This window comes from Arvicanthis niloticus, chromosome 6 (assembly GCF_011762505.2).
Source record: "Arvicanthis niloticus isolate mArvNil1 chromosome 6, mArvNil1.pat.X, whole genome shotgun sequence".
NCBI lineage: Eukaryota > Metazoa > Chordata > Mammalia > Rodentia > Muridae > Arvicanthis > Arvicanthis niloticus.
This window is the reverse complement of record NC_047663.1, coordinates 93,166,517-93,194,057: the sequence shown is the minus strand read 5'-3', so window position 1 is coordinate 93,194,057 and position 27,541 is coordinate 93,166,517. Positions and strand designations below refer to the sequence as shown.

At 42.1% G+C, this 27,541-nt stretch overlaps 1 protein-coding gene across 3 annotated transcripts in view; it reads left to right on the top strand.

Annotated features, from left to right (window-relative positions):
* Positions 1-885: 885 nt before the first annotated feature.
* Crebbp (CREB binding lysine acetyltransferase) overlaps positions 886-27,541 on the top strand; it is a 116,677-nt gene continuing 90,021 nt past the window's right edge. For 2 of the 3 annotated variants that reach the window (XM_076937301.1, XM_076937300.1), the window contains exon 1: positions 969-1,193. In XM_076937301.1, the coding sequence (XP_076793416.1) occupies positions 1,109-1,193 (85 nt within the window). In that variant the 5' untranslated portion in view covers positions 969-1,108. Of the gene's footprint in view, positions 1,194-27,541 lie in introns of all 3 variants that reach the window. The other variant, XM_034505817.2, reaches the window with a different exon arrangement.

The window sequence follows — 27,541 nt, the reverse complement described above, 5'->3', positions numbered from 1 at the left end:
GCCTGGGGGCCTAGGCTCGAGCTCAGGGCGCCCTCCCCGCGCGTGCCGCGTTTCTGACACCGTCAGAACAAAAGTGGCCGTCTGCTCTGCGCCCTTAGCGTCTCGCAGGCCGGGCCCAGCGCCGCAGCCCGTCCCCTCACGCACTGCCGCCGCGCCTTCGACCCTTCCACCCGAGCGCGCTCGGCTCTTTCCGCCGCGGCCGGCGCAGGTGGAGGGGGCGGGGCGGGGGCCGTGCGTGGTGACGCCGCGGGGGGTGACGTACAGGCGTGCCCCGCCCCCTCCCCCTCCCCGTTCAGGCTCTGGAAAGAGAAGAAAAAAAACTTTCTTTTTTTTTTAATTGAGGAATCAACAGCCGCCATCTTGTCGCGGATCCGACCGGGGCTTCGAGCGCGATCTACTCGGCCCCGCCGGTCCCGGGCCCCACAACCGCCCGCGCACCCCGCTCCGCCTGGCCGGCCCGCTCCGCCCGGCCCTCGGCGCCCGCCCCGGCGGCCCCGCTCGCCTCTCGTCTCGGCCTCCCGGAGCCCGGCGGCGGCGGCGGCCGCGGCGGCGGCGGCACGGGGTGGGGGGGCCGCGGCGCGGCGGCGGCCCCGCTCGGCGCATTGTTTTTCCTCACGGCGGCGGCGGGCCGCGGGCGGGCGGCGGAGCCCAGAGCCCCCCGGTTGTCCGGCCGCGGGCGAATTCATTAAGTGGGGCGCGCGCGGGGGGGGGGGCGGCGAGGCGGCGGCGGCGGTACCACCATGTTCCCGGGCGCCGCCTGAGCCGCGGGGCCGGGCGCCGTCGCTGCCAGCCGGGCCCGCGGAGGCGGCCGGGCCGCTTAGGTGCCCGGGCCGCGGAGTGTCGCGCTCGGGAGGCGGGCAGGGGATGAGGGGGCCGCGGCCGGCGGCGGCGGCGGCGGCCGGGGGCGGGCGGTGAGCGCTGCGGGGCGCTGTTGCTGAGGCTGAGATTTGGCCGCCGCCTCCCCCACCCGGCCTGCGCCCTCCGCGGCCCGGCCCGCGCTCCTGCGCTCGCTCCTCGCTGGCTCGCCTGCTCGCAGCCGCCGGCCCGACCCCCGTCCGGGCCGCGTCGCGCCGCCCGCGCTCAGGGCTGTTTCCGCGAGCAGGTGAAGATGGCCGAGAACTTGCTGGACGGACCGCCCAACCCCAAACGAGCCAAACTCAGCTCACCCGGCTTCTCCGCGAATGACAGCACAGGTGAGGCTGGGGCTAGCTAGACTCGCTGTCAGAGTCCGCGGCGGGGAGGGAGCTGAGGGTCGCAGTGGCGGGAGACTCGGTCCCGGGCCTTGGGATGCGCTTCCCTGCTGGGGAGGAAAAGTGAAGCGGGGGCGCGGCCGAGTGTCAGCATGCGTGGCCGGCCGGGATGACAGCGGAGGGGACCTTGGAGGTTCGGAGTGAGAGAATGCGACCAGAGGTAATGAGGGCTTTCAGGATCGGACCCCCACTCTAGGCTGTGCAGTCGCGGACGCAGCTACTGCCTTCTTACGAGTTGCTACTGAGAAGTTTCTTGGAATGTGTTGCTTGGGAAAACGCGTAGTGGTTATTTAGAAACTCTTGATTTTTTTTTTTTTTTTGATCACCTAGTATTTTTTTTTCAAAACCCCAAACCTCATGTGCGAGTTGTCATCAAAGTTGCTGTGGTGTCTTTCATTTACATATGTAACCTTAAAAAGAAGCTAGCAGGCTTTTAAACGTCCATTTGGGCTCCAGTTTGCCTTTGAGGTATGGTTTTACAGTGGAGATGAAAAATTAAAAAAATTAAGGACTTTAAATCTTTCGGGGGGGGCGCGGGAAGCAAAATACTCTTAAATCTTTTTCCCCGGCTCACTAAATAGCTTCCATGTAAACTTTCTTAGGTGATCGTATCGGGTCTCCAAGAGTTTTCTGTTCATTCAGTAATTCAGAGTACTTCTGGACAGCTCTGTGCTAACCTTGCCAATTATTCGTATTTCCTCGTTTAAGCTCTCCTTCAAAATAAAAACTTGTGTGTGGTGCTGCGAACAATGCCGACTCAGCCGGCTCAGCGCAGCTAGCATTTCTCCAGTACGTACTTGTAGTTGTAGCGGCATCTGAAAATCAGTTTCTGATGAATGGGTCCAAATCAAATTACATTGCTGCCTGCAGATTGGTGCTAGACACAGATGATCAAGTTCTGGAACTCTTTATGTGACTTTAAACAAGTGTATTAAAAAATATTTCTACTGTTAAAACAAAACTTAGATTTCATGGCTCCAGTTTGAATACTGTTCTTGGAATCCAGTCATGAAAGTTAATGTAGAAATGAGAAGGGAATGTTCTCACTCCGCCATCATTTTTCAGAAGAGTTTTGTTGACTTAAAATTTGTTGAGCAGTAGGAAGGAGTAATGAAATGATTCACAGGTAGGTAGGGAAAAATCACTAATGGTACTTTTCTTTTTAAATGACAAGTTGTTTGATATTTATTTTCATAAAAATCTTACTTATTGAGGAAAAAAAATCTTGAAACAGTGGTTTAGGTACACCTGTGTAGAGCTTTCTTGCTCTAGTAATCTTGTTCTGCTTGAGCCAGAAGACTGTAATCATGTGAAATGTAGATCGTACCAGACAAGTTTCATCCTGAAGTTTATTCTCTGACACTGGTAACTTGAAGACTTTTCAGCTTTGCTGTTACTGAGTGAGATTGTTGTAGATTTTTTTTCTTAAAAGTGGGGCAAATTAGTAAGACCACAGAAAGACCTGTAGTATCTTATACAGAGGTTTAGAAGATCGAACCCAAAAGATGCCTTTTCTTCTTCCTTCTCCTCCTCCTCTTCCTTTTCCTCTTCTTCCTCCTCTTCTTCCTTCTCTCCTCTTCTTCCTCCTCCTCCTCCTTTCAGTGTAGCTTCTCTTACTGGATTGTCAGACACTTACTTACTGTACTGCTAACCAGAGCAGAACTCATCAGATAGGATGTTCTGCACTTAAGCACCTTGTCTCTTTCCCTTTCCATTTTTTACCCAGGAGAAGCAGAAGAGTACTTTCACATTTACAAATATATGAAACAAAGAGTAGTAGTTTCTAATGATTCTGATGTAAATGATCAAAGAATAAGATGGCATTCATATTTGAGTCTTTGATTACGTGAAATGCAACATCACATTGTCTTGAAAGGGAGTAAGGGTGCACTCTGAGGAAGGAGCCATTATTTGAATATATTAAACAAGGTGAAACTTTGTTAAGAATAACTGTTAGTCTACGATCTGTAACAAGATAAGACAGACCTTAAAGATGTAAATTAAGCAAATAAATGGCTGAGGTATTTATGTTAAATGTGTTTAAAGCAGTGAAGGCTGGGACAGAGATAAAAGGATAATGTTGAGAAAAATTGAACTTTGTTTTGTTAAGGGGATCTGGGCTAGGGTAGGCAAGGTGTGTGTTCTGAGCACAAGATCAAATTTGAGGGAAGGGAAGCAAGGAGAGGGAGCAGAGAGCCCTAGACTTTGAAACAGCTGATACTTAAACTATAGTGATAAAAGGCCACATCTTTGGGGACTGTGTTGTGAATCCATCAAGTACATTTTAGTTGTGTTTCTAGGGATGGTAGTGGGTGGAGAAGAGAGTGCCCTTGATAAAGAAGGGAGTCTACTAGGCCTACAGTGTACTTGAAGGGGAGTGTCCATGTGTGCATAAACCACTCCACTAGGGGCCAGGCAGCATCTGAGTGATGATCTCCTTTGTTACTTACGATGAGGAAGAACATACAGAGAAGGTGCCTGGCGGAGGGTAGCAAGAGGAAGGGGAAACTGCCTTTCACCCTACCACAGGCAGTTCTGGACTGGCAGAGTCAGATGGTATCAGATGTTGGTGAAATACTATTTTCTTGTTCTATGTTGAAGTGTTAAGCGCTTTGTAAGAAGCAGGGAACTTTGTGTTAAAAGTACGTAGTTGGTCATGTATTTTGGAAACTTTCTCTTAATATGTCCAAATTAGAATTTTTTGACACCATGGATTCATGATTGAACAGTAGAGAAGAAATAAATATTCAGGCAAGTAGACTTTTTTTTTCCTTTTTTTTTTTTTTTCTTTAGACAGGGTTTCTCTGTGTAGCCCTGGCTGTCCTGGAACTCACTCTGTAGACCAGGCTGGCCTCGAACTCAGAAATCCGCCTGCCTCTGCCTCCCAAGTGCTGGGATTAAAGGCATGTGCCACCACTGCCCAGCTAAGTAGACTTTTTTTTTAACATACAAAATTGGCAGTTCATACATTTATGAAGGTAGTTTTTTCACTGTTTATATTTTTTGTTTGGTTTGTCTGTTTTTTGTTTTTGAGGCCAATTAGTTCAGACTGGCTTGGAATTCGCTATGTGAACTCTCGATCCTTCTGCCTCAACCTTTTAATTTAAGTACTAGTATTATAGGCATACGTTATCACACTTAGTGACTTGGGAAAATTTACAGTAAACTTTGTGTTTACAAATAAACCATTTAAAAAGTGTTAGGGCCAGTAAGATGGTTCAGTGGGTCAAGAAAAGTACTTGCCATGTGAGCCTAGTGATCTGAGTTCCGTTCCCAGAACCCATACAAAGGTGGAAGGAGAGAACTGACTCCACAGAGTGTCCTCCAACCTTTAGGTGTGACACCACGTCATGAACTTGCACTCACTCTCTTGCTCACACATAATAAAATTTTATAGAAAGTTTTAAATTTGTTTTTTTCTTTTTTTTGAAAATCAAATAACAGGTATATTTTAGCTTGTGCTGTGGCCCTAAACTCTTGTGGTTGTATTTTATTGTGCCTGTGCCTTTTATTTTTTTAAAAAAAATACCCCTCCCCTTTTTCTTCTTTGAAACAAGGTGATGATGTATCCAGGACTGACATAAAATTGACTCTATATACTAGACTGACCTCAAATTTGTGATTCTCCTGCCTCAGCCTCCTAAGTATTACTGGCATTGCAGGCATGCTCTGTGATCACTAACAAAAAGTTCCTTTTTCAAGAGGCATAGTCTCACTGTGTTGTTTGGGCCAACCTCAACTCCTAGAATCTAGTGAGTCTCTTGCTTCAGCCTTCTGAGAAGCTACAGATGTCTTTAAATGCAGTTGGAAAGTGTATTTAAGAGCCTGTGGTAAATGTGATTAACTACTAACATCTTTTTGCTGGTAAATGGTGATCTTCATTGTGTGCAGTCCTTTATGTATCAGACAGTACTTTTCCCTAAAGCCATCTCAGCAGCAAATGAAGAGAAGCTGCATTTACTGCTGTTTTCTAGATGAGGACCCATGACTTACTCCAGAGCTTTAGACAGAACCAAACCTAGATGGTTAAAAGTCCTAGATTCAGGTGAGATGGCTCAGCATGTAAAGACATTTGCTGCCAAGCCTGAAAATTTGAGTTTGATCCCAGTCCTGCACATGGTGGAGGGAGAGAACTGACTCTTGAAAGTTGTCCTCTGACCTTTATACATGGGTTATGACATATTCATGTCTTTGTATATATGTACACACAAAAAATAGTTAAATGTAATAATATATTTAAAATGAACATCATAGGAATTTATTTTAGACATTTGTACCTCTAAAGAGTTTACTTGATTTTGAGGCTGGAGAGAAGGTTCAGTGGTTCAATTCCCTGCACCCACCTGGCAGCTAGCAACTGCTTATAACTCCAGTTTTAGGGGCTCTGGACTCTATAGATACTGCATGCACTTGCTACACAGATATACATGCAGGCAAAACACCCATACACATAAAAAAAGTTTTTCTGACTCATGGTCAGTGATATTTGCCAGGTTTCAGTAGCATTCACTTCAGCTGGTGAATTAAAAATTGTGCATTAAAAATGGCACATACCTGTAATTCCAGTACTCTAGGGTCTAAGACAGGAGGGGGCTAACCTAGGCAACATTATGAGTTCTGGACAACCTTGTGCTACAAGGCATTCTTAGTCTCTCTGTTTGCCTCTGTCTGTCTGCTTCTCCCTCCCTCCTTCCTCCTCTGTCTTATACATGCACAAACACATGCAGTACTTTTCAGAAAAATCTACAACGTATGGTCCTTATTATACTTTATTATTGTCTTGACTAAATAGGAGGTTAGAAGTTTTTATCAGGTAGGACTGTGTCCTTGCCATGAAAGTGTGAACCTTTTGGGTTCAGGGACGGGCTGCACTGGTAGCTCTTCAGACAAATACGGTGTAACTGTGAAGCACACCACTGGTAACTGCATACTGTCAAAGCAAAGAGCAGGGTTCTGTAATTACTGTACTTTTCTTTTTGTTTTCTCCTCCTCTTCCTTCCTTCTCTCTCTCTCTCTCTCTCTCTCTCTCTCTCTCTTTCTTTCTTTCTTTCTTTCTTTCTTTCTTTCTGAGACAGGGTTTCTCTGTGTAGCCCTGGCTGTCCTGGAACTCATTCTGTAGACCAGGCTGGCCTCAAACTCAGAAATCCACCTGCCTCTGCCTCCCAAGTGCTGGGATTAAAGACGTGAGCCACCACTGCCCAGCTATTTTTCATTTTCTTGAGACAGGATTTCATGTAGTTTAGACTGGCCATGAATTCCTGATGTTTCTGCTGTCACCTCCTGAGTTGCTGGGATTACAGATATGCTCTACTGTACTGCACTTGATTTGGTAACAGAACTAAAAATGGCTTATAAAGGAGCTGAGGCTTTATTTCTGCAGTTGGGAATCGATGCTTAGGTTGTAAGCCAGTAGTTTACCATTGTGGTTGGCTCTCAGAGTACCCCATTATATAGGACTCTGCAAATGCTGGGTTTCAGTGTTTTTATTTCATGTTTGAAAACAAAACAGTTTAAAATGAGGTGATTAATATGCTTTTCTTTGTTCAGATGAAATATTACGGGTGTGTAAAGCTTGTTACCTTAGTTCTTGGGTTTCATTAATGAGGGTGTTACCTGTCTATCTTACTCAGATCAGCACTTGGTCTGTATTTCGGGAAATTAAAGGGCACAAAAGGTGTTTCTCAAAAGGGGGGAGAAAAGGCTGGAGCTGGAGAGATGGCTCAGTGGCCAGCCTGGCCTGGTCTACAGACTGAGTTCCAGGACAGCCAGGGCTACATAGAGAAACTCTGTCTTGAAAAACCAAATAACTAAACTAAACAAACAAATAATAACTTAAGGGGTTTGTGCCCCATTGAGGTTAGTTCTAGCCTAAGAATTTTGGTTTTAGTCTCTCAGAGCTTGTGCTGGTGGGTACTGTGCACCTTCAAAGATCACACCTGAACTTCCCAACCTTCCTGCAGCTCATCAGCACCAGTAATACCCCTCAGACCCTTGACATGATGCATGGATCAGTAAACAACTTCTGTAAAAGACCAGAGAGGACGTATTTCTGGCTCTGTGGGGCATCTGGTCTCTTGCTCTAACAGTTGTACTCTGTCATTTTGGCAAGAACTCAGCCATAGATAGTATGTAGGCACTGTTGTCTCCTTTTAAACTTTATTGAAAAATTTAGCACCTGGAGAATTTTCCCTTGTTCTATAGCTTGATGATGTGAGTGGCATGGGACTCATGGTCTAAGCACCACCCATTTGGGAGTACTGGCCTGCTGTGCCCATTCCCAGCTGGGCATAGCAGTAGCACATGTTTTCTGAGACTTTTGCATCTGACCTGGACAGTGACTAGTAGGTAGGGTAGGATGACCACTTCGCAATTAAGAGGATCTCTTTTGATTTGTTGTTGCTGTTTTTGTCCTGTAATAGCTTTACATACGGTATTTGAAATCTGATACATTTTTTTAAAAGTTTTTTATTTATATGAATGTACTGTAGCTTCAGACACATCAGAAGAGGGCATCTGATCTTATTACAAATAAATGGTTGTGAGCCACCATGTGGTTGCTGGGAATTGAACTCAGGACCTGTGGAAGAGCAGTCAGTGCTCTTCACTGCTGAGCTGCCTCCCCAGCCCCTGAAATCAAATAAATTTAACAAGAAGCCCAGTAACTTCTTGTGGCTTTGTTCTTTTGCTGGCCATTTTGGTTCTTTTTGTAGCTCACAGCATTCTTTTCACTCCTACCATGTCACCTCAAGTCCTCAGCATCCTCCCTTTTTGTGAAACTAGATGGTGAGTGGCTCTTGTTAGAGCTGGTACAGATGTGCCACAGTTAACCCACTGGCACTGAGTACAACACAAGGAGGCTCACTTACACAGTAGGCCCTTAGGAGATGTTTGAGGTAAATGCTCCTAGTTTTCTCCTAAGACTCTGCTTTTACACTACTTGTCACCAGTCTTTGGCTCTCTCTCTCACACACACACACACTTGCGCTCTCTCTCTCTCTCTCTCTCTCTTGCTCTTTCTTTTTTTCTTTCTTTTAATTTTAAGTGTCACATCTCAATGTTCTCACCATTGATAACCTACCTGGTGAGTTTTGGACAGGTCTCAACTCTCTAACCTCAGTTTTCTCATTTGTAAAATGGAATGATGATTATATTAGTATTACAGTATTGTCTGAGGTGATGTCTGGAAAATTGCTGGCCTGGAGGAAATGCTCAATGAACAAGAGTTGACCCTGTATTTACTAGGGTATGTGGATGTGCCTTGTCTTCTGGGGATTTTTTGGGGATGCTAATCTGATCAGAATGTTAATGGCTGGAAACTATAGTAACTATGCCATGTTATCACACATTCCCATGTGTAGCCATGTCTACCCTCACTGGATATATAACCAGAATTCTGTAATTGGTACTATTTCATTTTCACTTTTTAAATGTAAGATTTATTTATTTATTTATGTATATCATGTGTTTTACCTGCATGTATGTTTGTGTACCATGTTTGCCCATTGCCCTTGGTGGCCAGAAGAGGACATCAAATCACCTGGGATTGGAGTTATAGATGGCCCTGTGGGTGTTGGGAATTGGATGCAGATCCTTTGGAAGAACAGCTGGCTAAGCCATCTCTCCAGCCCCTTAATTTTTTAAAACTAGAAACATGATAGCTATTGGAAATTTAAAATCTTAAAAACTTAAGTGTTCTGTAAACCCTGATAATTTTGAAACTTATTTCATGGATTTCATAAGTCTCAGATATGTGATACTATTCTGTTCCTTACTACTCTTGTGTTTAAAATGCAGTCTGAGATACCTGTTAGGCATTAACACTGTACAGAAGATTTTTGGTGATTCCTTTCAGTGGCTCAGAACTGTGTTCACTCAAACTTGGAAGCAAAACTAAGAAAATACAAAATGCAATTTAAGTGTGAAAATGTGGAAAGAGCAATCTAGAAGGGATGTATTTATTCCCTACTGTTCTGAACGCCTCAGTGTGTAGAATCCCAGGAAGCTGAGCTGAGGTCAGTGGTTTGGTAGTCTTCTCAGGTCTTGCTTAGCCTTGTACCATAGTGCTAATCAGTCAGTTGGGGGAGCCAACTGTTTTCCCAGATTTATGTATATCATGTGTTTTACCTGCATGTATGGTACACAAACATACATGCAGGTAAAACACATGATTTACGTAAATAAATAAATCTTACATTTAAAAAGTGAAAATGAAATAGTACCAATTACAGAATTCTGGTTATATATCCAGTGAGGGTAGACATGGCTACACATGGGAATGTGTGATAACATGGCATAGTTACGATAGTTTCCAGCCATTAACATTCTGATCAGATTAGCATCCCCGAAAAATCCCCAGAAGACAAGGCACATCCACATACCCTAGTAAATGTTTTCTTCATGGCTGGAACTGGGACCCTGACCGTGACTTTTTGTCTTAGATGTCACATACACATAGAAAGATATCTCTTGTATAACTCTTCTTCTGGTTGGTCTTGGATGTCCCTTAGAAGCCTTCATATTCCTGGGCATGCCCTCTGTCCTCTGATGTAATCCAATGTTAGTTCATGTACCCTTGCCCTTCATTCATTCCTGTTGTTTTGTTGTTGTTTTGTTTTTTTTCTTTTTGTTTTTGAGACAGGGTTTCTATGTAGTCCTGGCTGTCCTAGAATTTACTATGTAGATAGACCAGGGCAGCTTCAGATGTACAGAGATCCACCTGCCCTTGCATTAAAGCTGTGTGCTACCACAGCTGGCTCCCCTTCATCCATTTTTTTCCTTACATAATATATCCTGATTATGGTTTCTCTTCCATATACTCCTTCCAGGTCCTCTCACCTCCCTTGTCATTCCCATTCAGTCATATTAGAAAACAACCAGGCTTCTAAGGGGCGATAATAAAATAAAATATAATACAAGAAAAGAAAAAGTAACACGTCAGAATATGACAAAAGGAAACAAGCCACAAGGAATAGATACAGACCCTCTTGTTCACACACTCAGAATCCTATAAAAGCACTAAACTGGAAGCCATAATCTATATCAAAAAAGACAGGGGCAGGTCCTGCGCATGCTCCCTCAGTCTGTGTGTGGTTTATAGAGCCTTGTTTCTGTGGGCCCTCCATCCACTCAGGCTCTTACACTCTTTCTGCTTCCTCTTTCACAGGGTTCTCTGAGACCTGAGGAGGAATTTGATGGAGATAATCCCGTTTAGGGTTGAGTATTCCAGGGTCTCTCTCTGACTCTGGCTGTGAGCCTCTGTATTGTTCCCAGATGCTGCAGGAGGAAGCTTCTCATGATGGCTGAGCAAGGCACTGATTTATGAGTATAGCAGAATGTCACTAGGAATTATTTTATTACTCATTCTTTTAGTAGAACAGTAGTATTTGATTTTACCCCAGGTCCCTGGGCTATCTAGTTTCAGGTTCTTGGTCGTCCAAGTAGTATCACTTACTGATTTTGTCATGGAGTGGATCTTAAGTCAAATATGATATTGGTTAGTTGTTCTACAAGCTTTGTGCCACCATTGCACTAGCATATCTTATAGGCAAGACACCATTGTAGACCAGAGGGTTTGTGATTGAGTTGGTGTATAAGTTTTTCCTTTTGTATTGTTAAGAATACTTAAGATACTAGCATGTAGGGGTGAAGGCTCCATGTAGGCACCAGCTTGTCTTCTCCATGTTCAGTGAGTTGTGTAACTGTTGTCTTCGGCAATAGGGCCTTCCTGTTGCAGTATATCTCCAACCCCAATAAGCCTGTGAAAAAACACACAGCTCAGTTACAATATTTATAACCTGCACACCTAGATTGGGCAGATTTACCACCACACTACTCTTACTTCCGCCTAGGAGATGTCTTGCTACTTGTGGCTTCTCCGGGCCCTGTGGTTCTGCTCCATCTTCCTTTCACCTCCTCTTCCTCTGTCTTCTTCCTCCTTTTCCTCTTCCACCCCCCTTTCCTTTACCTAAGGAGAGAGGATAGAAAAGAGGAAAGGAAAGGTAGAAATCCCTGAGTCTAAGCTCTTTAGTTTCCTCCTTGTCCACAGCTACAACATTTGTAAATATCCCTTAAAAATGACAACATACCTATAACCCATAAAATAACCAGAACCATTCACCCCAGCCTAAGGGACTTGGGCTGACAACTCTCCATACTTCTTTCTGTTCAGTAGGGCGGTGAGAAATTCTTAAAAGGGGTGGAGAGGAGTAGGAAGGTTAGAAACTTTGGTTAGACATAACAAAGCTAGCTTTAGCTTTTTTAGCATGCAGTCTCTGCATGCTTAGAAGACTTTATTTTTAAATAGCAGCGAAATATTCTATTGTATAAATGTGCCACTTTTTTTTTTTTAATCCAGTCATCTGTTGAGTGATATCTAGGTTGTTTCCAATTTCTGGCTGTTATGAATAAAGCAGTAATGAACATGGATGAGCAAGTGTCCTCGTGGTAGGATGAAGCATCTTTTGGGTATATGCCCAAGAGTAGTACAGCTGGATCTTGACATAGGTTGATTCCCATCTTCTGAGGAACTACTGATTTCCATAGTGGGTGTACAAGTTCATAGTTCTACCAGCAATGGATAGGTGTTTCCCTTACTCTGCATCCTTGCCAGCATAAGCTGTTACTTGCGTTATTGATCTTAGCCATTCTGATTGGTATAAAATGAAATCTCAGTAGTTCTGATTTGAATTTCTCTGATTGTACATGTTGAACATTTCTTTAAGTGCTTCTCAGCCATTGAACATTCTGTTTAAATCTATACTCCATTTTTAATTGGCTTTTTAAAAAAATTTTTATTTTACATATATGAGTGCACTTAGCTGTCTTCAGACACACCAGAAGAGGGCATCTGATCCCATTACACATGGTTGTGAGCCATCATGTGCTTGCTGGGAACTGAACTCAGGACCTCTGTAAGAGCAGTCAGTGCCATCTCTCCAGCCCCCAAGGATTATTTGTTTTCTTGATACGTAGTTCTTTATATATGTGAGTTCTTTATATATGTGATATTAGGACTCTAGTGGATGTGTAGTTGGTAGAAATCTTTCCCATTCTATAGGCTGCCACTTTGTCTGGATGATAGTGTCTTTTGCCATGCAGAAACTTTTTCATTTCATGAGGTCCCATTTATTAATTGTTGACCTTGTTGTCTATGCTAATGGTGTTCTGTTCAGAAAGTCTTTCTTGCGCCATTGAGTTCAAGAATATTCCCTACTTTTCTGTTCCCTACTTTTCAGGTTCAGTGTATCTGGTTTTATGTTGAGGTCTCTCATCTATTTGTAGTTGAGTTTTGTGCAGGGTGGTAGATATGGAAGGAACTATGTGAATTTTTATACATGCAGCCATCCAGTTTGACCAGCACCATTTGTTAGAGATGCTGTCTTTTTTCCAGTGTTTATTTCTGGCTTGTATGTAAAAAAAAAGCAGGTGTCCATCAGTATGGGTTAATGAAGTCTGAACCTTCCGTTTGATTCTGTTGATCACATTTCTGTTTTTGTGTCAGTACCATGCTGTTTTTATTACTAAGGTGCTGTAGTATAATTTGAAGTTGGCGATGGCCCTCACCTGATTGCTTCTTGGAACATATCTGTCAGACCTGCCCTGTCCTGACCTCTTGCTTTTTATAGGGAAAAAGATCATGCCTTCCTATTAGTCTCAAGCTTACTTTTAAGAGAAAAACTCGTACTTTGATGCTGAAATGTGTACCACTCACTGCTCTGATAGTTGTGGAGCTTTTGCATATTCTACTTGCCTTGGGTAGTCCTGAGAGTCCTGCATGGGTGCTCCTCAGCTTGCTTGGACCTTCTTGAATGGTTCTGGCCAGTGTACTTCATAGACACAGAAAATGGGGTGTGGAAGGCTTGGAAGTGAGTGAAGTGCCCTTGCCCTTTTAATTTCTAGACAGTATATAAAGAAAGACTGTAGCTGTACTAGAAAAGCTATTGGGGTCTTTTCTGGTTCCCTTACTAGGAAGACTGTTTTTGAGTTCTGTGTTTAAAAGTTGAATTCCTACTAAAACTTACTGTTAAGAAATACTTGAATATTATCTCTAGTGACATTTCCCCCCAGTGTTTTGTTTCTGTTAATCAAAAAGAATGTTTAGTTGAAACATTGCTGAGGATAGTAAACTTTGCAGTGAAAATCTTTTTTCTTTCACCTCTTAAGTGTCCAATATGTTATGTTTGGGAATCTCTTAATTTGCCAATCTTTACCTGTGCCTTGTTTTTATAATAACAATGTATACACAAGGTATTTCAATTAATGTTTTGAATTCAAACAGCTTGTAATACAGAGAATGGTCTGTTTAATGGGGCTATACAGTTCTCTTGTAATATAAATTATTTTAAAATAGAAAAGTTTCCTCTCTTAGTTCCCCTAAATAGTTCTGCGTTTTCCACTACCACCTATACATGTTTACTATTTGATTACTTTGTCTGTGTGTGGGGATGTGGTGTGGGTGTGTGTGGATGTATGTGTGCCATGACACTTGTGGAGGTCAGAGGACATGTGGGAGTTTTTTCTTCCTCTGTTAAATGGTCCCATGGATTAAACTGGGGTTATCAGGTTTGGCTGCAGGGCCTTTACTTGCTGAGTCATTTGCCAGCCTCCCCTTGCTAACTTTACAGTTAGCATAGCCAACGAAACAGCAGAAAAATAGGATAACCTATGGAGAAGGCTGGGGTAACATTTATATAGAATTTAATAGGTTTGGGATTTGATTATGAGTTGAATGATGACACTCAGGATGTATAGAAATCCATCAATAAGTAGGGTTTGCATTGATAGTTATGGACTATGAAAGCTTGACCCAGTTCTTTTGGATTAAAATATTTGGAGTATTTGTCACCTGATTAAAAGTAGAACCTTCTAAGCATGACTCAGAGTTGAAGGAAATGTCAGAGCTTTTTATACTGAGAGCCAGCCATGTGTGCTTGGGAGGGAGCCCTGGCTTTGGCTCAGTGGACATGGAAGTTTTGCTCCCAGCTCAGCAGCTCTGTGACTGGGGCCAGAAGCTTCACATGTTAGTCTTGGGGACAAAGGGAGGAGGCAGAGCTCTCTAAAAGGGAGCTTCCCCTTGCAGCATTCTACCTGCATAGTTTGATTAGCCTTGTGTGTATTAGGCTGTTATGGAGCTTGGTATGTAGCCAGTTGAGGCAGCTATTATTGTTTAATTAATTGAGAACGTAGTGGACATTACTTACCTCTGGGACCAGGGAGGATGGGGTGATTGATACAGGGATGAGGCCCTGACCCAGACCTAAACCTATATTGCTTCTCACTAGGACATTGTGGTAAATTGCTGTCTTTCCCTGTTTCACTTTCCGTGTCATATGGGGTCTAGTGCAGTTTCAGCTCCAGTCTGTAGAAAGAATGAACTAAGAGCTAAGATTCAGAAATCCTACTTAAACAAGCAATTGTGTGGCTCACTTTACTCTATCTGTTCTTTATTGGGAAATTGAACTCTAATTAAGTGGAACTGGTTTCTCATTATAGTTTCAGAACAAAGGTTTTATATGGGTTAGGACTTACAGAGTAAAAGGAAATCTGAGTGTAGAGAAATTTTAAACATTGGGAGAGAGAGACAGACAGAGACAGACAGAGACACAGGCCTTGGGCTCCTTGTGCAACTTGTCAGGTGGGCTTTTTGAGAGGAGTGCCAGTAAGACCTTAGTCATTCCTCATGACCTTAGTCAATCCATTCATCCATGGATTTCGAGGGAGCATGTCCAGCTCCGTAGTAGTATTGTGGGGTTTCCTCATCCTTTCAGACTCAGTGATGGGAAGTTCTTTCATTGGGAGTTATTATTTTTCCATTCTCTTCTATATTTGAGCTATGGAGATGTATGGCTTTTTACTAGCAAAATTTGTCCCACAGTGGACCAAGAATTTTCCCTTTAATTTGCGGGTGTCATTACAAATTAAGACTTACAACCTAGTTAACAGCTAATACTGAAAATAAAACCAAAGGTATATGTAAACTATAGGGTCCTATACACTGATGATCAGGTGTTGTTTGTAGAGCCATGGTTGATCTTTTTATGAAACCTATTCAGGGACCATGAAGATGATAGGAAGAGAAGTCAGTGTGTTGTAGTTCTCATGATGGCCTTCTTAGTGCCTGAAGTGTGGGGAAAGGGGCTGGATATTGCCTTTGTTCAGATGACGTTGGTGATCTAGAGTCTAGATCAGTGTTGTTCAGTAGGAGTTAAAAGCCCACATGTACTACCATCAAGTACTTGAAATAAGTCTGATATAAGAACTATTCAATTTTATTAAGTTATTTCTTTACTTTTAGTTGTTTGAGACAGGGTTTTTTAGTAGCCCAGGCTTGCCTCAAACTCACTGAGTAGCTGAGATTTGCCTTGAACTTCTGATTCATTTGCCCCCACCTTTTAAGTGCTACACTTTTATGTGTAGGCCACTGTGCCGGGCTAAATTTTTAAAGTTTTGAAAACAGTTAAGTAGATGGCTTTGTGTAACCAGGGGCCATTGTTCTTAACAGTGCATCTCTAAGTGCATTTGCTTCTTGTATTTGTCTAGAGTTATCTTTAAGATAAATGACTTCAAGACAAAAATCCTTTTAAAAATGGAGGATACTTTGAGAAATACTCATGGCTTAGGTTAATTTTTCAGTGTTATTAACTGGGGTAATAGTTGTTATACTATGGTGTGGGCCCTGGTTGATTGAGTGACAAGACAGACCTAGACTCTGCCTTCATGGGTGTACTCACGCTGGAGAAAGCAGATCTTGGGCAGTCTTCTGTTACAGCACTCAGAGTGGAGCACTGAGTTTGTGTTAACACCAGATGGGGCAGAACTCACTCTGAAGGGTCTTGTGGGCTGAGACCTGAGGATGAAGAGATTGCAGTTGGTTCTTTTCTGGGCATGGGGAACAGCATAGATGTCAAGTGTGAAGGTATAACTCGTTGAACACTTTAATAATAATTTGGAAAAAATTCAGTTTTGTTCTTGCCTTGTTTACTGGACCACCCTAATTAGGAACCTTCAATGGCTTCTGGGACCATGGGCACAGGTGGTGCAGTTTTACCCTCGGAGTTGGTTTCAGCTCCACCATTTCATTGTTTTAGCCAACAAATATTTTGGTGCTTGTTGTGTTTATTTGTGAGGGGTGGAGATGGATGTTTGGCCGGGTCATGATGATAACCAAGGTACAAAAGCTGAAGTTCTTGCCTGGTGGAACTGAATTGAGTGGTATGGCTAGCCAGTTTGCCAATTCCCAGCAGTGCCTTTATCATCTCTCTACCTCTCCCAAAAGGTTTATTTTGTTATTTATACATGTGTATGCCTGTCTTGTCCCTCTGGATCACCAGGGTCCACATCACAGTATGACAACCTTTTCCTTAGTGAATAACCCTAAGAAACTAACATAAGCCATGCATATAAAGAAAACTCACTTTAAAACTCTCTCTTCTCTTCTCTTCTCTTCTCTTTTCTTTTCTTTCTTTTTTTTTTTCGAGACAGGGTTTCTCTGTGTAGCCCTGGCTGTCCTGGAACTCACTCTGTAGACCAGGCTGGCCTTGAACTCAGAAATCCACCTGCCTCTGCCTCCCAAGTGCTGGGATTAAAGGCTTTTTCTCTCTCATTTAGAGCTGTACTGTGCACCCCTAAGCATGTTACAAATGGCTTCTTTATACACTACCCTTGTACATGCTGGCCTATGGTAAACACACTTTACTGATGGATCTTAGAAGAATTAGAAGTATTAATATTGCAGGAGTAGGTAGGCCCCATTCTATCTTCTTTTTTAGTTTCTCACTGATGCATTACTGGACCAGTGTCTGTTTTTTTTTTTTTTTAAATGATGTCAGAGTTTTGGATATGAACAATATTTATAGTTCCATCTTTTAGAAAAAAAGTGTTACATGTAGATTGTCGTATTTATTTAGAAAAAAATTAATCCATCCTTAAAGTAATTCCCCCCCCATCATTTTAAGCCCATGTGAAAACAATATTTAAAGCTAATATTGAATCTATTTCAGGTTTTATTCTTTTAATAGCAAAGTCCAGCTGGAACTTGGAGCACCTGGAGCCCCTTCATTTGTTATCATGGGTTTGGAAGCTCATCACTGGGCCTGAGCAGCCTACAGTGAGGAGATCACCTTAAAAATACCAGTTTCCATAACTACTTACACTAGTAGTTTACAAGGCTCAGAAGTCAGGAGTGAAGTCTTCCTCCATTCTTCACCTCATATCTCTCAGGTGGCAGACAGGTGTTCCCTCTTCCTTCTTTCTCCTCACCTTTTCATTCCTGACCAAGGTAGTGTGTTTTGTACATGTGTCAGTACGTGAAGAGCTGTCATAGCATCTTCTAGTCTTGGTGTTTTACTGTTTGAGCTCCCACTGATGGATGTTTCAGTATTTCTAATTTTTTTCTTTCACAAACAGTGGTTTAATGTATAGCCCTATGAAGTTAAATGTGCAAATAAACCTGTAGAACAGGCAGATCCTAGATGTGATTGTTAGTTAAAAGCCGTGTGCATTTGTAATTTTTTCTCAGGTTTCTTTTTAAATTAAAAAATTACATTTGTTTACTTATTTGTAAGTAAACACAGCAGGGCCATCTGTGAAGGTGAGAGGATAACTCTTGGGACTGGGTTCTCTCACCAGGTGTATCCTGTGGACTGTGCTCAGGTTCTTGGCCTCAGTGGTAGGCATCACTTGCCCTGTCATTGTTGCTGTGTGTATGTGTATGTGTCTGCCTGCCTCCTCCCTCCCCCTCTCCCCCTCTTCCCCTCCCCCTCCCCCTCTCCCCCCCTCTCCCCCTCTCCCCCTCTCCCCCTCTCCCCCTCTCCCCCTCTCCCTCTCTCCCTCTCTCCCTCTCTCCCTCTCTCCCTTTCCTCCTCTCCCACCCCCGCCCCCTCCCCCTGCTCCACCCCCTCCCCCTCTTTCTCTCTTTCTCTCTTTTTCTCTTTCTTCTGTTCTGTAGCCTGTCTTGGAACTGTCTTGGCTATCTTGGAACTTTTTGGTAGATCAGGCTGACCTTGAACTTACAGATCTGCCTTCTGAGTGCTGAGATTAAAGGTATGTGCCACCATCTCTGGCTTAAACTTAATTCTTTAAAAACACATTTGTTGTGTGTATATGTAGATGTGTGTATGGGTGTGCACATTGCCATTTTTCCAGTGGAAGAGAACAGCTTGTAAAAAGTCAGTTTTCTTCTATTATCATGTGGGGGTCCCAGGAATTAAACTTAGGTTGTCAGGTATCCCTGACCTGCATTTGTAATTAAAATTATTGGTGTGCACATGCGTGCCATGACACATGTGGAAGTTAGAGGACAACTTTGGAATTGGTTCTCTCTTTTCCACTCGTGTGGATTTGGGGAGTTGAACTCAGATTGTCAGACTTGTGTGGCAAGCAGTTTTGCCTCTTGAGCTAGTTTGCTGTTTCTATAATTTTGATTTAATCAGATTTTCCTCCAAAAGCATGTATGTCAATGAAGTCTTAAAGCTTTATAAAAACAGCACGTGTGTGCTCAGTGTCAACATCGCTAAGTGGTCTATTTATATTTGTTGACACAGTTTAGTAATTAATACAGGTTTTTTTCTTTTTAGTTTTTAGACATGGTTTTATTATTTAGTTCAGGTTGTTCTTGAACTTTTGGTGATCCTCCTGCTTCAGTCTTTAATGCTGAGGTATTGTAGATCCCCTAACAGCACACAGAGCTCAATGCTCAGTTACTTCAGCTGACAATTTTCTGCCCTTCTGTGCCTCTGAACTTTTATGGGGGGAGGAGATGTTTTGAGACACAGACTGGTCTGGAACTTGCAGCAGCCTTAGCCTCCCGTGACACCTCCTAAGATACCACAGCCAATAATAGTTTCTTATGTATTTATTTACTCATTTATTATTGCTGTCATTGTAGTGTTGGGAATTGAACCCAAGGCCTTTCACATACGAGACAAAGCTTTCTATACCACAGAGACATCCCTGTGTTTAATGTATTATTTTTGTGCTTAATGGATTGATTTCATGTTTTGGACACTCAGTAGCCCATGTATACTTCTATATTGTGACACCTAAATTTGTTTAACATCCAGGATATGTTCTTGTCCTTTTCTCCTGATTTGATGTTGCTACCTGCTTGTTTTGTAACTCATGGCTATTGGCCTAAAGACTTAGCCTACTGTCCCCTTATTTAAGTGGCTGCAGAGTCTGAGTTCGCCAGGCAGGCATCTGGATCTGTGTGTTCACTTCTGTAGGGGTACATTTATAGCTGAGCTCACATTCCTCTTCTTCCAGGACTGTTCTTGACAAGATAACCATCTCTCCAGCAATTGGTTGAGTTGTAGCTTGAGCAGGTACCTGGTTATAATATTTCCCTGAGGTCTGAGTTCCCTTTAGCCATGCTGGCAGAAAACAGCCCCTTTTTCCTATCCTAGTTCCAGACAATCACCATAACTAGTAGGGTCACCATCCTTGTATTTATGAAGGTTTTTCTCTATTCGTCAGGGAGGTAGTGGACACACTATGTTGAAATAAACTTAAGCTGTGTTAGTCGTCTGAATGGCATTTGTGTATGTCTGTTAAGTCTACAGAATGAATATAGGAGGATGATAGTTTTTAGGATTTGATGGTTTAGGGCTTGACAAGTAACATTCAGATAAGTCAGCCTTGGGTTATTAAATTTTGATTTGTTTTATAACAAGGTCTTGTTAAGTAGTCCAGGCTGGCCTTGAACTGAAGATTCTCTTGCTTCCATCTCCTTAAAGATCTGTATTGTGGGCTTGCATTAACATACTTTGCTTGTCTTGGATTTTAAGATTTACTTATTTATTTTTTTATGTATATGAGTACACTGTAGCTGTCTTCAGACACACCAGAAGAGGGCGTCAGATGCCATTACAGGTGGTTGTGAACCACCACGTGGTTGCTGGGAATTGAACTCAGGACCTCTGGAATTGCAGTCAGTGTTCTTAACCATTGAGTTATCTCTCTAACCTGTTGTCTTGGATTCTTTAAGTGGAAAGTTAAACAGTGTTCATGAAACAAGCTTTCCTGTTACCCTAGTGGTCATGACATGCATCTGAGAGAAACAAAATGCTCATATTTGATAATCATATAAAATAGACTTTATCTTTTCCAAGTCAAATCTTAAAAATTGTATTATGTTTTCTGCTTTCTTTCTTTTTATTTATTTATTTATTTATTTAATATTTTATTTACATTTAAGATGCCATCTGCTTTCCACATTTCCCCTCCCTAGAACACCCCGTCCCATGCCCCCACTTTCCTTTTTGCTTTTATACGATTTTTAAAAAAATGTTAATCAAAGGATTTATAAGTTTAGTAATGCTCAATCAGAAGCGTAAACCAATACCCAACCTAGATATAAAAACTATCTTTGACTGGTGGAGACATGTGAACATCTGCCTCCATGCCCCCGCTCTCTTTCTCTCATCACCTAGCTTCTTTTCTTCATCTTCTCTCCTTGTTCCATCTCTTCTTCTCAGTACTCCTTCCCACTTAGCTCCTCCTACATATCACTCTTCCTGTTAAAGTAGAACTTTTCTCTCAAAATACAATTAGAGCATATTTATTTCTAATTGTACCAGTGAGGTACAAGATAGTCCTAATACCCAGTCCATCATTCTGTTGACTAACCAGAACCTCTGTCATCTCTTCTAACTAAAACACTTATTTTTGATCCTGGCTTTTTGGCTTTAGAATGAATGTCAGCTGAAAACCATCTACTCAGATCTTTTCTCTCAAAGTAAATAGCCAGGATTGGTTATGAGACTATAGGTCTTCAACCCCATCAGAAATCCAGAATGACTGCGTTAACTGAAGTTATGGGAAGCACTAAGCATAGCTTCTAAAACTTAGCCAATTTATAGAGACCACTGAACACCTGAGAAGCCCCTATACTACCGAACGTTGGAGCATCAAATCTTCAGCCTTCTGGCCCAGAATCATCTGACAGACCTTAGTGATGCAGGATTATTAAGGGCTGATTACTCTGTCTAGGCAGATATAATCAGTCGACTATTCTGCATGTGTGTCCTTTTCTGGACAGTAATTTGTCTGTAGATGGAGAGAGGCAATTCTTGCCTAGTGGCTGTCACCACACAACTGGAGTATCTCCAAGGATGCTCAATTTCTTCTTAGAATCCACGACAGGAAGCTGTCAGGAGCAGACAGGTCTCATTTTTAACCACATTAAAAATTGTATTAAGTATGTTTTCTGCTTTCTTTATATTTATGTTGAGACTGGGTCTTACACTCTAATCCTGCTCCCTTGGGGCTTTCTGTGTAACACTGCTTGGCCTCAGCCATGTTGGCAAGCCTCAGCCTCCTAGCTAGGGTTTTAGGTATTAATCAGCACTATACCTGACTTGAAAGTGGAAAAGTGGATTTAAAAAGTTTTTTTTATACATTATTAAGAGTGTGTAGTGTACATGTATACATCATGTAGGTTCTGGGGAGCACGTTTACTTTGTCAAGCTTGTCAGGAGACACTTTTTCCCAATGAGTCATTTTTGCCAACCCTGTAAAGCACATTTTTAAAACTAGGTATTTCCTCTGTGATTTACACTATACTTTGTAAGGTTCTGTGTTTTATTCAGTGATTACATACAATGAATACCTTGCTTGGTTTTCTTCTGTTCACTTGCAGTAGTGTAGTGTGTGTCTGATATAAATACTTTAAGTACTTTTGAGGTGGCTTGTCACCTTAGAGTGCCTCTGGATGGAGTCTTCTGTAACATGACTTATCAAACACTGACATAAACCTGGCAAGTCATTTCTGTAAAGGGGACTGTCCAGGGCAGGTGTCTTGTGCTCCACTTTAGGGAGGGCTAGGGAAGGAACCCACTGTCAACCATAGTGGAGTCAATCTAACAGATTTGTTATTCTGAGGAGAGATGAAACTTTTTACACAAGTCACTATTAAAATGAAAAGCTGGGCATGGTGGTACATGCCTTTAATTCCAGCTCTTGGGAAACAGAGATAAAAGAATATCTTAACTTCGAGGCCAGCCTGGTCTACATAGTGAGTTCCAAGATATTGTGAGATCCTGTCTCAAAAAACAAACAACCAATAAAGTAAACAGACAAACAACAAAAAAAAAAAAACCAAAAACAACCAACCAAACAAGCCAGAATTAATTAAAACGTTAGTATTCTGTAATAATTATATGGTAGCATGTCTGCATAAAAGCCTGAATTACAGAAGATTTTAGAGAGATTTGCTTTAATTATTTCTTAACAGTCACTGAGAAAAAGTTCACTGTCTTTTGGGAACTTGTATAATTGCATGGATAAACTGCCATAGTTGCTGATAAAACTGCTTCCTTCTACCCCATCATTTCAAGAATTATTCCATTATATATTTGTATAATTACTAAGGATGTCCAAGTCTAAGTAAGCCTCATTTCTTCTAGAATGGCTACAAGTCATTCAGGCTGAGAATATTCTCAGCTATATATTGAGCTATAAAGAATATAGTAGTCATTGGCCCTGCTCTGTACAGGGGTGAGTGCTGGGACCTTGACAGTTATGGTCTTAAGTTGAGCCAATAATGTTTATTAAGCTCTTACTACATGCTAGGCTCGATGTACCCAGTTAATTATTGAGTTCCCTCATCTGGTATCCTGTAGACAGTTTGCCTGTATACTCTCATCTTGCCAAGGAAAGCATGATGAGTTCGGGAGGCAGCAGTGGTGATGATTGTTGTCATTTGAACCTAGACCCACTGGGACTCTTCTTCACTACACCAGACAGCCCTTCCTGTTTGTGTATAAAGAGTCACATTTGAGAAAGTACAGCATGGTCCCCATGAAAGATTTTAAAAGAATTTGAGAGGAACACTTTGGTAGTCAGTTATAGTACAAGTGAATGTCAAAAGAAAACCTAGAGGATTTTGAAAAATGAAAGAAAGCAGCTACTTAGCTATCTTTAAATGTGTCCTTTTATAGTATGTCTTATTCCAAGTCTTTTTTGAGACAGGGTTTCTCTGTGTAGCCCTGGCTGTCCTGGAACTCACTCTGTAGACCAGGCTGGCCTCAAACTCTTTATTCCAAGTCTTTTGCCAAAAAAATGTTTTAATTTGAGCCAACTGTGGCATATGCCTTTAATCCTAGCACTTGGGAGGCAGAGGCAGGCTATCTCTTGAGTTTGAGGCGAACGTAGTCTATATAGTCAGACCAGCTAGAGTTACACAATAAGACACTGTCTCAAACAAACAGAAACTCCCAAAACAAGCCCCGAATTTTAAAATTAACAAAATATATTTATTTTGTTATATATGGTAAAATATATATTTTATACATATGTGTATGTATATCTGTGTTTGTGTGTGTGTGTGTGTTTTGGACTGGTTTAATTGAGTTAGTAGACATGCATTACCTCACATTGTACCCATAATTTGGGAATTAAAAAATTTCTTTTTAGTTTTCCAGGGTGGTGCAGTAGAGAAGTGTTCAGCTTTTAAAAGATTTGAAAGGAACACTTCAGTAGTCAGTTATAGTATAAATAAATGTTAAAACCTAGAGGATTCTGAAAAATGAAAAAAGTAGATATTTTCACAGATATAGAAAGAAACAAAGAATGAGTGGAGAGACGAAATACTCCCAAGAAATGACTTCAGTCCTGCAATTAGGGGAAATATGAGTGTAATAAAACAGTCTTGGGCTGGAGAGATGGTTCAACAGTTAGGAACTTTTGCTGCTTTTATAGAGGATACAGTTTAGTTCCCAGCATTCACACTGGTTGGTTTACAACAAGTGACATGCAACTCACCTCTAGGGGATCCAGTGCCCCTTTTTTTGTTATCTGAAGTCATATGCATTTGTGTGTACAGACCTCTTCCCTTCACATACACATAGTTAAAATGGAAAAAAACCCACATCATCTATTTCTCTCACTACCATTTCTTCCTCTATGGCTAGCCTTTGTGTCAGCCTCAGGATCTAGGATCATAGATGCTGAGGTGTAGCCATAGAGTGAAGGATTTCACTAACTGAACTATCTCCCAAGCCCCTATTTTTATTGATTATTTGACTTTGTTTTTTTGAGTTTTGAGGCAGTGTCTCGTGTAGCATCGACTGGTTTTGAACTCTTGATTTTCCTCTCATCACCTTTCAAGTGCTGGGATTATGTATGCTGTGCTAGGCAAGAAAAGAGGATATTTTAGAAACCCAGAGAAGGTGTTTTGTGTGATTTGATGGCTGGTATAGGTTTGTAACTGCTGTCAGATATTGTTGGCTGCACACATTGATTCAGCCACTTAACCTGCCTTTCTGTTGATTGTTTGGGGTTCTGAGAATTTAATTCAGGACCTTGAATATGCTAGACAAGTGTTCTACTGCTGAGCCGTATCTTTAACCAATTTTATTTTATTATTTTTGGTAAATTGACAAAACCTTGAGCTTTCGATTCTGTCTCAGCCCCCTGAATAACTTGGATTACAATTGTGTATTTCTGCACTTGGGTCTTTTTAAGGACAGTCTCATTGTGTTGGTAATCCTCTGGATTCTGCCGTCTAAGTGGCTAATACTGTAGTCACAGGCCTTTGTGCTTGGCCAATCCTGGTGGTTGATTCTGTGAAATGAACAGTTTTATTTTCTCTTAATATCTGGCAGTAGTTTTTCACTGTTAAATTTGAGATACTGATGTTTCTGTCATTGTCTTTTTCTTTTCCTTCATTCCTTCTCCTCTTCCCTTTTCCTTACCTCCTTCTCCCCCTCTCCCCACCCTTCTCTCTCCTCCTTCCCCTCTTCTTTCCCCTCCATCTTACGTTTCTTTTCTTTCTCTTGGGTTTGTTCTGGCTCTTCTATACAGAGTCTTGCTTTGTAGCCCAGACTGGTCTGTACCTTGTAGTCCTGTAACTAGCCTTGTCAGTGCTGGGACTATAGATGTGTACCCACCTCTTCTGGCTCACAGCTCAGGTAGGGTACCATTTTGAGTGTTCTGAAGTGATTGGTACCTACCTGAGCAAGGTCTACAGACATGATTTGGGTTTCTGAACTAGCAGTGAAGTGTCCTTTGTTTATTTTACTTGGCTGTGGCTTTGTGTCCTAAGTCCTTATACTTTCCTCTTTCCACATATGTACCTCCTTGGCTTCACAGTGCTTCAGTAGAAATGGGGAAACTGTAGCTCATTTTCTAGTGTATCAGCTTATTTAAAGGGATTGATTGCAAGTTGATAAGACAGGAAGCCTCATCATTGGGAACATTCTTGTCTGTAGCCCTGAAGTGTGACAAGAGATGTTGGAATTGGATGTGTGACCTCGACTTCTGCTCAAGGAATAGGTCCTGGAAGGAGGTGCCCTTTTGTCTGTGCAGCTTGAGCTTTGCATTCTCCCAGGGCTTTGGTGATTGTATCTGGGATTGGAAATGGTAGTTCTGAGCTGACACTTAGCCAGCCCTGGGTTTGTTCTGGCTCTTCTTACTTAGGGACTAAAGATGGGTTAGATTATTGTCTCTCAACTCATTGGTGGGACACTTATGTGCAGAAAGCCTAGGTGTGCTTTGTCACACAGCTATGTACTGGCGCCCCACTTTCACACATAATCGAGGCTGAGGCAGACAGATCTCTGTGAGTTAAGTCAGCCTGGTCTACATACCTACTTTGTGAGTTCCAAGCCAGTCAGGAGTACATAGTGAGATGCTGGCTCAACACAAACAAAACAAAACAAACCAACCACACACACACACACACACACACACACACACACACACACAAAAACCAAAAACCAAAGCCACACCTAAGACAATTAGTTGTACACAAATTCATATGTTTTAACTGGTAAATGAGGATGCAGTAATTGCTCAACTCTTGCCACACCCAAACTGCTGTAAATGTTTGGATTGTTGCACCCTTTAATCCCAGCATTTAGGAGACAGAGGCAGGTGAATCTCTTGAGTTCTAGTCCAGCCTGGTATACAGAGTGAGTTCCAGGACAGCCAGGACTACACAGAGAAAAGTGATCAACAAAGACAAAATGGGAACAGGTTAGTAAAAACTGAAACCAAGGTAATTATTAGGGAAAGCACCATTCACAATAATAAAAGTGTGCATTTGTTAAGTAGTAGAATACTATGTAAGTGGAAACTGGTCTGATTGTTGAGCGGTGGAGTGTAGGCAAATAGTAAAGATACAAAATTGTTAGAGTGAATTTGTACTTAAGGTTTTTTGTTTTGGTTTTTGGTTTTTGGTTTTTTTGTTTGTTTGTTTGTTTGTTTTGGTTTTTAGATTGGGCTTGACTATGTACCCCTGGCTGTTTTGGAACTCACAGAGATTCCTCTGCTCCTGTCTACCCCTTGGACATGGGACATTAAAGGTGTGTATCATCACACCTCTTTGTCTTCAGGGGATTATAAATTAACCCCTGTCTGTGGCACCAGATTTTCTAGTCCATCTTTTGTCATTTTGTAACTCTTTCATGTGATTGTCTTTTCTTTGTAGATGAGGTGTTAGAATGAAGAAAAGAAATAGTTTGTACCAATGGCCAGGTGTTAAGTGTTAAGTAGAGACCTGAACTCTTGGCTTCAGCTTTTCCGTTGCTCTCTATCAAGCAGGGGCCCTGATATGGCCCTTAGGAATTTACTGGAACATTTCTTTTGGCTTTATTTCCTGTTCTTTGTCTTCATCTCCCTCTTTGGGGAAGAATGCTTAAAATGCTTACAAGAGTACATAGAAAATTTTTAGGTTGCCACAAACTTAACATATTTGAATTGTGTTTGCTGAATGAATCACCGTGTTTGACATGGTCTCCTCATCCTCATCCCAGGCAGATTGGAAGGAAACCTGATTTTGCCATAATACTTAACTGGTTTGGATGAAGTTCCATTTTCTTGGTAAAGGATTGAGGAGAACTACATTGAAAAAGGGAGTTTGAAGAAGTGCTGGCTGAAGCTGGAGTCTAGTGCTGATTAGTCAGGAGAGTCTTCTGGCTTGTCTGCCCTTCCAGGATCAGATTCCCTTCTTGAAATTGACCCTGAAGAGGCACCTTGTATGAAGGAATTTCTGCAAAAACAATTGGCTGGAAAGATAGCTCAGTTAAGAATGGGTACTGGTGTTGGCCAGTACCCAAGCGTATCCAGCACTCAAGAGGCAGAGGCAGACAGACCTCTTGAGTTCAAGTCCAGTCTGGTCTACATACATTCTAGGACAGCCAGGGCCACACAGTGAAACTCAGTCTTACCCATTTCCCCACCCCCACCCCCCACCCCCCCAAAAAAAGAAGGACATATACTCTTGCAAAGGAGTTTGGTCCCAAACACCCATATTGAGTGTCTTATTCCAGCTCTTCTCTGGTTCCCTCCTGTAC